The sequence below is a fragment of the Aotus nancymaae genome, unplaced genomic scaffold, assembly GCF_030222135.1.
Source record: "Aotus nancymaae isolate 86718 unplaced genomic scaffold, 86718_ANA_hifiasm-v0.15.2.pri h1tg000077l, whole genome shotgun sequence".
Classification (NCBI taxonomy): Eukaryota; Metazoa; Chordata; class Mammalia; order Primates; family Aotidae; genus Aotus; species Aotus nancymaae.
The window spans coordinates 2,224,702-2,238,643 of NW_026988492.1; the positions used below are offsets into that span (position 1 = coordinate 2,224,702).

General features: G+C 36.8%; 1 protein-coding gene across 20 annotated transcripts in view; it reads left to right on the forward strand.

Moving 5' to 3' along the window:
• PARD3 (par-3 family cell polarity regulator) overlaps window positions 1-13,942 on the forward strand; it is a 704,358-nt gene that overhangs the window by 475,186 nt on the left and 215,230 nt on the right. For 9 of the 20 annotated variants that reach the window (XM_021665196.2, XM_021665212.2, XM_021665198.2 and 6 more), the window contains 3 exons: window positions 64-215; window positions 1,248-1,292; window positions 6,457-6,684. In XM_021665196.2, the coding sequence (XP_021520871.2) occupies window positions 64-215; window positions 1,248-1,292; window positions 6,457-6,684 (425 nt within the window). The remainder of the gene's footprint in view (window positions 1-63; window positions 216-1,247; window positions 1,293-6,456; window positions 6,685-13,942) is intronic. The other 11 variants (XM_021665207.2, XM_064368472.1, XM_021665210.2 and 8 more) reach the window with 4 other exon arrangements.

The following is a 13,942-nucleotide window of genomic DNA, read 5'->3' on the forward strand; positions in this document are numbered from 1 at the left end:
GTATGAACCTTCCTAAAACGGATGTCTGCTATTAGTAAATATTTGTATTTTTCTTCACACCAGCTCTTTGAGTCCAGATGTTGATCCAGTTCTTGCTTTTCAACGAGAAGGATTTGGACGTCAGAGTATGTCAGAAAAACGCACAAAGCAATTTTCAGATGCCAGTCAATTGGATTTCGTTAAAACACGAAAATCAAAAAGCATGGATTTAGGTAGTGAGTACGATCTCCATGAATCTTTATCTGAATAAGGTTTAAATGTTTTCAGGATAAAATTGATGGTCCCAAACAGATGTCTGTTTACTTTGAGCAATAGAGAAAATAAATATGAAGTGTGGCAATTTGGCAAAAATTAGTTTTTCTCTGAGTTTGAGATAACAATATTACTCATAAGTGGCATGTTTACATAATATGCAATATGTTAATATACATGTTTTCTTATGAGAAAGGAAACAAACACATATGCATATCATACTATGTCCATGTATCTTTATTTTACAAAATGAAATGTTTTAACACTTTGGCTATTCAAAACTAGTTTCATTGAAATTGTATTTGGTTGGTTGTGGGATTTTTTGAACTGGAAGAGAAAATTTTGGAGAGAAACCATTATCTCAATCCATGTCTGGAATTTGGTTACTTCATGATGTCTTCCTTTCATTGCTGTTCTTTAAGGTTTATTTATTAGAAACTCTCATGTTTTGATAATTAAGGCATTTAATCAAAGTAATTATTTGAGAGTATTTGTTATAAAAAGTATTTAAGAGCAAATGAGAGGAGGAAAATAATCATATTTGTTCAAACACCAATCAGGTAGTGTCTCTTTAAATCCAAATCCACCAAAAAAAAAGTAAAATAATTAATTATATCTAGACACTGAATGATTTAAAACCTTTGTTAATCAACTGTAACTTATGCTATTCTCTGGTGGCTGTTTGTACTCCAAGACTAAAAGCATTAACTTATCATATGTGTAAAGAAAAATTTGGTGATGCATTGCCTTGGCTAATTATGATATGCTAACATATAACACACATGTCTGTTAAATGAAATGACTGGCATATTGCATGGAGACACTGCTTTTTTTTCCTCCTTTTTTGATTATGAATGTTTGCTTGATGTTTCATAGTATTTGCATGAAATGTTAGCTGAGGATCGTCATCTAACTGAAAAGATCTGGGAATGGTGGAAGCATGATGGGCTATGGGAACTAACTGGGCTAACCATTATACATTTACCTTTTAACAGTAGCTGACGAGACTAAGCTCAATACAGTGGATGACCAGAAAGCAGGTAAGAACGGACAGTTAGACTGTTGCCATAGAAACCATGGCCCACAGAGCTTATCACAATTATCAAGCTGCCAGTCACATGCCATGTAAACATACATATTCCCGGCTTACGCAGATGTTTTCATTGTGGGAAATCAAATTACATAAGAAAAGAAATATTTTCTGTTACTAAAAATTTATCAGTGGTGTACTTACTAAATAGGAATATAATTTACTGCTTCAAAAAGGCTAGAAACAACCTAGATTTTCTTAATTATATTCATGTAAGGATGTTTTATCCCAATTAAAAAAAGTCAAAATCCTGAAAATATGATCTGTTATTGACTCCTAGGTTTTTAAGTCATCTATGTGATGTCTAGGTTAACATCCAAAAAGTGATTCTCAGAGTGCTGATTTTGATTTGAAAGATAATAGTGCCAGTATAAATATTTTTCTTTTTTTTTTTTTTTTGAGACGGAGTTTCGCTCTTGTTACCCAGGCTGGAGTGCAATGGCGCGATCTCAGCTCACCGCAACCTCCGCCTCCTGGGTTCAAGCAATTCTCCTGCCTCAGCTTCCTGAGTAGCTTCGACTACAGGCGTGCGCCACCATGCCCAGCTAATTTTTGTATTTTTTAGTAGAGACGGGGTTTCACCATGTTGACCAGGATGGTCTCGATCTCTTGACCTCGTGATTCACCCGCCTCAGCCTCCAAAAGTGCTGAGATTATAGGCGTGAGCCACCGCGCCTGGCAAATATTTTTCATTATAGGGCAATGTCTACTATTGCTATCATTAATCACTCAGAAATCCTTTTTTTTTTTTTTTTTTGTGATGCTGGAATTAGCTTGTAGTTAATCTGACATTGGATTAGACTATATAATGCATATGGCTTCATATCTTAATTCCTGAGCTTGTTCTAAATTCATTCCAAAAAACTGCTAAATCATTCCATAGAAACAATGGATTATATTGGACTGGGTTTGCATTATAGTCATCTGTTTTGCTTTTTGTGTTATTATTATATGACAGTAATCAGAGGAAAGTCTTTAAGTGTAGTTAATGTGCTTTGTACAATTGACCATTTATGACTTATTATAAGTTAGGAATAGCGTTTTAATTATTCTGTATCCAATATGATGTAGTTACACTACTTAGGACTAATAAGCTTCAATTTACCTTTTTAACCTGCAGTAGTGAATTAGTTTTAGCCTACTTAAAAAATGTGTATCCCACATATATATGTAAAGATTATTATGGACATGGTTGGAGTTGTATTCTTTGGAGTAAAAGATAAATGATAAAAAATACAGCTAATAAATCACAAGATTAACTGTATTGCAAGGCAATTAACTGTAGCCTCAGCCCTTACTGAGTCATTGTTGTTCTTATGAAACCTAAAGTTTATTGAATCAGAGCTAAAGAAAAATGTTACACGATAGTTCACATATGTAAAATAGTAATTAGCGTTTAGAGTTAGCGGTATTTCATACTTTTCAAGCAGTAACCCCAATCCGAGTAAATATTCACAAAAACCAAATTGAGCTGCTCAGGTTAAAGGACCTAACTTTATATACAATGTTAGTTAGGTAAACTGAGAAAAATACTTAATTTAACCAACGCACAGCTACTGTAAGTTAAAGGACAGTTTGTTGTGATCTACAACATAATGATATCCAAGTTATAACTCAGTGCATTTGATAACTTTCATGGAAAGTCATTACATAAGTTTCAAGGCAGATTTTATAGTCTAATCAAAAATCAAACTATGTTTTTGTGTTTTAAAATGTTAGATTCTAGAGAAAAAAGAACCTTTTTTTTTTTTTTTTTTTGTACTATATGCAGTCTATCCTACCATATTAAATTTGAAAATCTTGGGCAAAAAATTTTTACAAAGATGTCAAAATACTTGGTCTGTTGGTTTTACATCTAAATGAATAAAATACCTAAGGTAGATAATTTAATTATCTCTCTGTCCCCTAATATTAGATAATGAACAGATTTTCACTTATTTTTCTTTCTTCACTTCACTTGACTTGAGTTTTCAAGAAAGATTATGATTAGTCCAAAGGTTTTGGGGAGAATCATAGTGGCGTTTTAGCATAGAGCATCTGTCTAGCCTAGCCATAAGCCTTTCATAATGAAAATTGAATTACATTTCCGTCTGCCCCTTGCAAAAGACATCCTTTCCTTTCCCTTTTTTTTTTGGAGGGAGCAAGAGGGATATTACTAAGTAGGAGTAAAATATAGATCTAGGGAAAATGGTATGATTATAATTTCCCTCTTTTTTTTCCTCCAGATTTAGGAATCTTCTACATGATTTCTCCCCAAATTATAACAAGGCAGAACAGGTGTAAGAAGAGAATTGCATTTCTAATAGTCCCATTCTTGAAATATAAAAAATTAGCAAAGTATGCTAATGACCTAAAAGATTTATGTAAAGTAAGAGCTTAAAATATTGTTTTAAACTTAAGATAAAAGATACTGATTTTTATGGTGTAAATAAAAAGTCTTTTTCATATACTTTATATACAGAAATATACTTTTTCAATTTTCATTACTAGTAAAATGCTAAGCTTGTATTGTTAGCAAATCCTTTTAGTATTTTTTTTTAAGGCACTTGACTGAATCAGTATGTTAGGGATTTTAATAACTTCACTGGGAAATCCTAACATATCACTCAAAACCTTTGTTACAGTTTCTTTGTCAAATATAGTACTAAAATGTATGTTACTCGTTATAAATCGAAAGTTAGCAAGCTCTTTCTGCAAAGGAACAGATGGTAAATATTTTAGGTCTCTGTTGCAACTTTTACCTTCTACCGTTGTTGAATCAAAGCAGCCATAGACAATATGTAAGTACATGGGCGTGGCTGTGTGCCAGCAAGATTTTCCACATTTGACTCATGGTTTGCTGACCTGTGTTGCAGATTCACAAGTTGTACATAATTGACATTTCGTATAATGTTTTATTATACAAGTTTTCATCTATATATAAATATTCACTGACCTTCCACAAACCCAAGGCCCACCATCCACAATGATTAACATTTTGCCGAAAGGTTATTTAACAGTGTTATGAATTTAGGGAAACGACTAGATAGGTGAGCTCTGAAGTGCACTTACACAATTATTGTCTATTAAATGATACTTTCACCGTTGTTTTTCTTTCCAAGTTTGCTTGTGTTTATGCTGAGGGACACTCAGTTTTAATAAATACTCATGCCATTTCTCAAATTCGTTATTCAAGTTTTTATTGTTCTGAGTACGCTAAGTAAAATCTCAGCTAACTTTACATAAAGAAAAGCTTAATACAAATAAATGGTGTTTTTATGAGAATTCTTTCTGCAAACATGAGATCTTTATTCATGATATATACTCACATACAAATACATGCACACATACACATATCTTCAATAAACCCAAGAAAGCACCAAATATTTGCCTTATATGTATTTATAGAACCCAAATATAGCTGGCGAATGATGAAAATTGATAGGCATAATTTATTCACAGAAAGATCTTTCCATGCGAATTGTAGAAACTGTAAAGGTAAATATTCCTACCTAGGAATGATCTTTTCTCATTCTTTTTGATTCCTTGATTTCTTATTACGTAGGTTTTTGGAACAAAATTCATTTTCCTTCCCATGACATGACTTTTATGAGTAATTTAGAAAATGTACTTGTCAAAAATTGTAGTGCTACCCAGAGAAAAAGTAAGATTGATCTCTTTGAAAGAAATATGTCATGTGAACTTTTGTCATAAAATAAATAAAGAAATATAGATGATCCTGCATTGAGAAAGCTAAATATGAGATCTTTTCCTTTCCAGCACAATAATTTGTGGAATATCATTTCTTCATTATGGTCATGTGTTTGCCTTTCTGTTTGTGCTACATTTTAAACATGTCTTGTAAAACAGCTTCATTTAAGATCTGTGAATCTTAAAAAGTTAATTTTTGTTTTGACTCTTTGAATGTAATTCTATTTTATATTCTGAGCTGTGGAAAGCCTATGTCACAGCTATTTGTTTTCTGGGTATTAACATGGTCAACATATGGGCTGATGACCCATGCAGAGATAAACTATTTTGTTTCTCCTACCCTCCCATTTTTTTTCACCTGTCTTTTTAACAGTATACATGAAGAACCAGTTCTATAACCTGGATTGCCCAGGTGGTGGTGCAAAGCTGGTATTTCAGTCATCCAGAAGCTAAATTAGTCTACCTTTGAGTGTCAGGTCAGGCAGTGATGGATGAGGCTGTCTTACCTGGTTAAAGAAATCAGTTTTGATAGCCTTCCACAGCTTGGTACTACAATTGGTATTATCTCTGGCCCTTCTGCTATAGATCCTCAGGAAATAGAGCCAAATTTTTAATTCCCGAAATTTGTTCCTGTCATCCTCATGAAATGTTCTTGTTAATTGCTAAGCCATCTTTGTTCTGTCCGTCACTTGTTTTCCAAACATACTATTCCCAGGCCTAGAGATAGAAGTATTCTTTTCCAGTCTCTCCTTTTTCACTTCCCTCTGAGAAAGAGCCCTTGCATAATCTGTTTATATTCAAAGCTTCTGTTACTCTTTCTATAGAATATCCATATTTCCCAGGATTGATTTCTGCCTGCTGCCAGGTTGCCCTAATTGTTTTGGTGACATGTAGGCCCCCGTGCTTACTCCTTATGGAGTGTTGTTAGTCTGCAGTTTAGCAAGGAAGAGACTTGACGAAGCACATTGATGTGCATGTCTAACTTCTGTTATAAATAATTTTAAATTGCCAAAAAATAAGGTTTTCATTTAAGTGCAAAGCCTATTCTTCGTTGCTTACCTTAGCCTTCTCCTCATTGTCCCGTACTTTTCAAATGAGCTTCCAGGTTATTCTGGTTCTTTTAGCTTATTTCTATTACTGGAGCAAAATGATTTGACAATTTGATCTGTTGAATTTTTTTTTTAAAGTAATGACTTAGAGGTTTTTTCTAATACAAAGAGAGAAAATAGACCAAGTCTAATATAAATTTGGAAAAAATTAAAATTAGCAACTATTACTTCAATTATTCTTTGTCTTTTCCATATACATTCCAGAACTCATTATTGAGCAGTAATTGTTATGTCCCTGAAGTTTTCCACAGTGCATATTCAGATACATACTTTACACTAATTCACACTAACATTTTGTTTCTGTAAACCTCCCAGGTTCTCCCAGCAGAGATGTGGGTCCTTCCCTGGGTCTGAAGAAGTCAAGCTCATTAGAGAGTCTGCAGACTGCAGTTGCCGAGGTGACTCTGAATGGAGATATTCCTTTCCATCGCCCACGGCCGAGGATAATCAGAGGCAGGGGATGCAATGAGAGCTTCAGAGCTGCCATAGACAAATCTTATGATAAGCCTGCGGTAGATGATGATGACGAAGGCATGGAGACCTGTAAGTTTATAATGGCTGAAAGAATAACAATTAAAATGTCTCTATAGAACAGCATTTCTTAATGTGGGTTCCAGGGAGCCCTGGGGGTTTCCTAAGACTCTTCAGGGGAATTTCTGAGGTCTCTTAGGTCCAATAATCTCTTATTTCATAATAAGAAGATGATATTATTTGCCCTTTACTCACATTCCCTCATAAGTATACAGTGGGGTTTTCTGGAGGCCACATGTCATGTGATTATGCATTAGATTGAATGCAGAAGCAGATAGGAGAATCCGTCTTTTACGCCAATATTAAACTAAAAATTTCTAAAATATTTAACGGTGCCAATGTTCTCACTTCTTTTGTAATATATAATTTTTTTAGTAATATTTTAAGACTTTCCTAGTTTTAATTCAGTACATGTTGCTAGATATAATCTACATACAAAAAAGTAATTTGGAGTGCTTAATAATTTTCTGGGGTGTAAAGTTATCATGAGATCAAAATATTTGAAAACCACTACTTTGTAGTTATCTCTGCTAGGATGTCTCCATTGAATGTCTGTAATAATCTGTGATCTCAAGAACACATTTTTGTTTTGTTTTCAGGAATTATTCTTGCTTTCCTGTAACTAAAATAGCAAGCTATATTTGTGTGGGTTTATTTTAAAACTGCAAAATATTTAAAGCCAAGATTATTACAAGTCAAAGGTTAATACAAATGTTTTCCATGGTTTATTGGAGAAAAAATAAATTTATAGATATGTACAAATGTATCCTTTCAGAGAGTTAAACATTTATTATATTAAAGTAACCATTCTTTTAAAAAATAATGGAAAAGCTCTACTGATATATTTACTAAGAAGCAAAGGACTTAGGAGACCTAATAGTGAAAATTGTTGATTGTCTTGTCTTGTTTGTAACTAGTAATTTATCTTTTAGTGTTTTAACCTCAAATGTGACTCAACCATCAAACTATTGTAAGAATAGTTGCAGGGACCACAGAATAAAGCTAAAGCAGAGACCAGAGATAATTTGTGTGGATTGTAAATTACTTACAATTCAACATTTGAGTGGCCCACTTCTATCACATATACCTAAGGAAGATTTTTATAGGGAAGAAGACTTTTAAATAACAAAGATCACATTTTGAGAATAAGGAAAAGCTTTTGTATTTAGCTTATACATATAATGCGTTTGGGAAGATGAATATTTCTGACATAATGTAATATGCAAAGCATAACTTAGAGGATCGCTACACTTCTCTCCACCTCCACCTGATTCTCCATCTAAATCCAGGTAGTTTTTTCACTAAATCCAGGCAGTTTCTTCAGCCAGTGATTACAAATATATGCAGTGTATTCTTGCTGGATGAAGAGCATATTTCCTATTTTCGCTGCCAAATCTGGTCTCCAAGAGCCTGAGTCCTATGAGCTTTCAACCCTGTTGACCTTTCTCCTTTTGTAATAATGGTTCCTTGCCATCCTAATCAATATTACTTGACAATTATAGAGCTTGCTTTGTATATTTAATCAAAAATTACTATGCTTTGGCCCCTTTATATAATTTTTGAGTATCTACAATTTATGATGCTTTTGAAATTTTTTCTTGTTCTGGTTAAAATGTTATTTAATTTCCCTTAAAAATGCAGTTTGCTCTTACAGTATGTCACTCATTTCCAGTGTAACAGGAGATAGAATACATATGTATATAAGGTGTATTTTTAATTCTGTAGGGACAGCCTCCAGAGTGTCCCACTAATGTGGACATCTGATTTCATTCCTATATAAACCTAGCTTAAAAAAAAAAAAGAGAGAACAGTATGTTAAAGTTCATTGATTTATCTGTCCTTCAGAGAAAAGGAGTGAAGTGAAACAAAAGGATAAACAAATTACAGTTTGCAAACCAAAGATAAAGTTCTGGACAAGACCTGGGAAATACACGTGTGGCAGGTGCCCTAAAAACATGCTGCACCTCCAACCACAAAATGTCGTATTTTTCAAAAGTCCTGTTTTTTTTATTTTTTGCAGATCAGTTTTCAGCATTTTGCATATGGCAGAAGAAAGGCAGCTATTGTAAATTCCAAACTTTTCCAATTTGGGTTGTTGAAATTGTGTTCATAGGGTGGAATGAGCAAAGAAGCAGAATTCAGGTTACTTGCATCCTCATCTGCATGCTTTTTTTTTCTTTTTTGGAGATGTAGTCTCACTCTGTCGTCAGACTGGAGTGCAGTGACGCAGTCTCAGCTCACTGCAACCTCTGCCTCCCGGGTTCAAGCAATTCTCCCTCAGCCTACCGAGTAGCTGGGACTACAGGCACATATTACCACACCCGGCTAATTTTTGTATTTTTAGTAGAGATGAGGTTTCACCACGTTGGCCAGGATGGTCTCCATCTCTTGACCTCTGCCTTGGCCTCCCAAAGTGCTGGGATTACAGGCGTGAGCCACCGTGCCCAGCCATCTACATTCTTTTAAGTAATTTGGGATTTTGGTCAAAACTTCAGCTGCTTGAGCATTAATTCCTTCATTTTTAAAACTGAAGATTTGGACTAGATTACTGACTTTCAAATGGTGTGTTGTAACCTCTGGTCAGGAGCAGTACCTCAGTGGGTTTGGGGAGTGGGAAAAGCCACCAGCGGCAACCCCCACCACCACCTCCACAGTTGTTTTAATCACTTTTGTACATCGGGATCCTTCATAAATTTTAGTTTTTAAAAAGGTGGTTTTGAGTATTTAGAAAAAGGTTGTAAATATTCTGGCTTAGATGGTTTTGATGGCTTCCAAAGTCCCTCCTAGTTTAACATTCCATGATTCTGTGTACCTCCTCACCACCCTACATCCGGCACGCTAACCCCCTCACCTTCTGTGAGGCCCATGTAGAAAACACCCAATCTGTTTTCATCCTGCATTATCAAACATAGGGCTTGGCAAATCATAGAATTCAATGAATGTCTGCCAAATGGATGAGTAGGTGAATGAGGTATCCCACATTGGACCTTGTATGCACTAGCTCTTCAATATCTCAGCAAACTCTTTTTCTTAAAAAAAAAAGTCTATCAAATGTGGTGTTAACTGCTGGTGATCATTAGACTATCAGCTTACATAAAACTAGAGATGTGATGGCACTTTCTGTCTCCAGCTGTGGAAAGAAGGCCGGCTCAGCCCTCCTTCAGTTTCCTAACCACACCATTTTCAGGGAAAATGGAATTGCATGGCAGGGTCTCTGGACTTGCTGTCTCTGTGACTGTGCTGCTGCATTTTTGCCTTTCTGGGCTTGTCCCTTAGCTGTGTGTCCTCTGGCTGCATGTCCAACATCCTCCATTGTCTGTGCTCAGTGGATGTCAGGGGAAGTGGGTTCTTTCTTGTCCCATGGTCCAACTTGGTTACAGCTACCTGTAGAAATTAAAAAATCACATCCCCCTTGGACCCGGCTCTGAAAAGAGGACCACTGTCTAGGCAGATGGTCTTTCTGTCACATGGGACGTTTCCTGAGGATGCAGTGCATCCTGGAAACATGTGACTAGAGACTGAGCCATTGTGGAAAAGCTAGATATGGAGGTCAGTAGGAACAGAGAGCTCCCTGCATAGGGCTGCAGTCTCTGGTTTCTACCATCATGTGGCACTTTCCCTCTTTACAAGTAAGACACTTAGGCGTAGGCATGGTTGATTGCTTGTCAGTTGGGTTGAGCCCCTCCCCAGTAACTATATTCATGGCACTGAAGAGCCTGGCCTCTTCTCAGCAGTGTGGAAATCATGGCACAGGCACAGCAATGGGGCCAAGAGACTGGGGTGGGATCCATGTGGTATCTGGTATCTGTCATCTTCTGCAGCACTTACGTTCTTCCTGTGGAGATGGCAGAAGCCGGCATTTTTGTCTCTCATTTAATCCATCTGGCCTCTCCATGTTGTGTGTATCTGTCTGGATCAAGATGGAGCTTTGTATTCTGGGACCCATTATCTCCGAGACCCTACCTGTGTTTGACAGGTCAGGGCATTGACAATCTGCTCCCTCTTCTATGCAAATTACATATCCAGCCTGGCTCTCAGCAAGAGACTTCTTTCCCCATGATAAATCAGTTTCTATTGCTACCAAGAAAGTGCATGCAGTAAGATTGCTTTGTTTTCTTTTTAAAAATACATTAATTCTACTTTTTCATAATTAAAAGTTACCAGAAATTGTCAGCCCTAAATTCAGTTTTGTAACAGCTTTTTGTTAAGGTTGAGGAAGTGAAACAGCATAACCAAATATCTCCTATTAATTGTACCTATTGATTTTAAGATACAGCAAGTTCAGAATTTTAAATGTGACACACTTTGTGCCTTGCAAACATGAAGGCATGATCTTCAAACGTGAAGACGGTAGCTTGCATACTTTTCTATACAGCTCTCATTAGGAGATAAGAGAAAAGCACTTTTCTAAAATACGCATAATTTAGGTTTTCAGTATGAAATTTGAAGAAACTGAATTTACATTATTTTTTTAAGTTTTCTTTTCTTTTTTGTTGAGACAAAGTCTCACTGTGTCACCAGACTGGAGTGCAGTGGTGCAATCTTGGCTCACTGCAACCTCCGACTCCCTGGTTCAAGTGATTCTCCTGCCTCAGCCTCCCGAGTAGCTGAGACTACAGGCACACACCACCACGCCCAGCTAATTTTTGTATTTTTAGTAGAGACAGGCTTTAACCATGTTGATCAGGTTGGTCTCTATCTCCTGACCTTGTGATCCACCCGCCTTGGCCTCCCAAAGTGCTGGGATTTTAGGCGTGAGCCACTGTGCCTGGCCTGAATTTACATTATTAAATCAACTAATATGAGAGCTTCCAGAGGAATTTTGTTTTTGTTTTATTAGCTATGAAATAACATATTGCATTTGCTATCTCAGATTTTCTACTCTCAGCATTCTACCCACTCCTACCCACCTTCTCTCACCACCTATTTCAGCCAAAGTAATGCAAACTAAGTATAATTTTATCATAAGCTAAACCCAGTAGATTACAGTAAATCTATTTTGGAAGAATTTGGGATCAGACTTCAAAGTCAGAGTACTTTGTGAACTATTTCCTATTTGGTTAATTCATTTTAGTGGATAATTCCATGTTTTTCTATAAAAATACTTGTTCTGAAATGCTAGGAAGAAGATTAACTTATCACATCATTTTATGCTATTAAAATGATACATATACTTAACCTGCAGTTTAAGAAAAGGAGCTTGGATTAATTTTTAGGAGGTTTCTGATCACAGTATGGGTGTATGGATGTGTAATAGCCAAAGGCATTCCTTACATTTCTTTTTCTTGGTAAAATGTAACTTAGCAGAAAGTGCAATGAAAAGTCATATATGAAGGATCTGAATGAGAGAACCCTCATTTCTAACCTGTTTTTTTTTTTTTTTTTTTTTTTTTTTTTAAGAGACAGAGTTTCGCTTTTGTTACCCAGGCTGGAGTGCAATGGCACGATCTTGGCTCACCGCAACCTCCGCCTCCTGGGTTCAGGCAATTCTTCCTGCCTCAGCCTCCTGAGTAGCTGGGATTACAGGCACATGCCACCATGCCCAGCTAATTTTTTGTATTTTTAGTAGAGATGGGGTTTCACCATGTTGACCAGGATGGTCTCGATCTCTTGACCTCGTGATCCACCCGCCTCGGCCTCCCAAAGTGCAGGGATTACAGGCGTAAGCTGCCGCGCCCAGCCTGTAACCATTTTTAGAGGAAATAGTATTTATATATTTGACTAAGATATTGCACTTAGGGTTGAAATCTTAGAATGCATATCTTCTGATTCTCAGTTTTATGGTTTTTCTAGAATATGAAACACTTGCAAACAGGAAAACCCATTGTGATAAGCCTACTGCAAAGTATTTAAGTGCATACCTAAAATCTGATATTTAGGCTATTACTTCCTAAGGGCTTGTGGTTGGGAGGATGATTCAATCTGGTGGGTAAACAAGCTCCTGATAAGGACTGTGGGTCAGTTGCCAGATGATGTGGAATTAGGGAGGAGAGGAAAGTAGAGGAGGACATTTCCAGAAGAGAGATATTGCTTGAGTTGAGTATTACTGCTTGAGAGTCTTCAACTAGACACATGGAGAAATATGGAACATAGGGAATGGGGAACATCTCTGGGCTGCAGTAGTTCTGTTAGGTTGGTGGGTATGTGACAGTTGAGAGCATAGTGAGGAGTGAGGTTAAAGATACAGGTACCTGTCATCCCAGCACTTTGGGAGGCCAAGGCAGGTGGATCACTTGAGGTCAGGAGTTCGAGACCAGCCTGGCCAACATGGCAAGACCCCATCTCTACTAAAAATATAAAAATTAACCAGGCATGGTGGTACATGCCTGTAATCCTAGCTACTTTGGACACTGAGGCACAAGAATTGCTTGAACCCAGGAGGCGGAGGTTGCAGTGAGCCAAGATCATGCCACTACACTCCAGCTTGGGCTACAAAGCAAATTCCATCTCAAAAAAACAACAACAACAACAAAAAGATATAGGCAGAGAGCAGATCACAGACTATTTAAAATTACTTGCGTTTCAAATAAAATAATATGATTGTTGGGACTCTAGGGTAGAGGATGGCTTATCAGGATGGGATAGTAAATAGCAACACCAGGGCAAGAAGCACATTCCTGTGATAGTAGTGTGGCAATCCAGGTGAGTGATGATTCTTGGAAATACCAGAGCAAAGGAAGAAATTGTTTACGGGCTTAGCATCTCACACACAAAGATGGATGTTGATGATGTGATTTCTCTCATTAGCACTTCCAGGCTCAGAAACTTGGAATCATCATCTCACTGTGTCACCATTCCATTATCAAGCTCTCTTAGTTTTTTCACATGTAATCTAATCTCACCTCTTCCAGTCCAGGCCTGACCCTCGTTATTTAATATCAGAAGGTATTGTTAGGATCTGCCAACTGGGCCTCCTGTCTCTAGACATGCCCAGTGAGCTCTGCAGTCACCATCTGATTCTTATAGCCCTTCAAATGTCTGTGCTTCCCCTTGCCTGTACCACGCAGTGCACACTTCATGAGGTGTATCTTCTTTCTCCCCCAACCCTCTAATGCGTGTATATTATACCGTCATCTTCCGTCTTCAAAAATCTTTTCCCCAAACAATCCAGTTTTTCTCAAGCTCCAGCTGATTCTACACAGTGCATCTGAGATTTTTTTAGTATAAAGTACTTTTTTAACATCAGGAAATTTTTATGGATCACCCAATATCGATTATGTTTCATTGTAGTTAAGAACACTGGCTTTTGAACACAGGGAGGGGAACATCA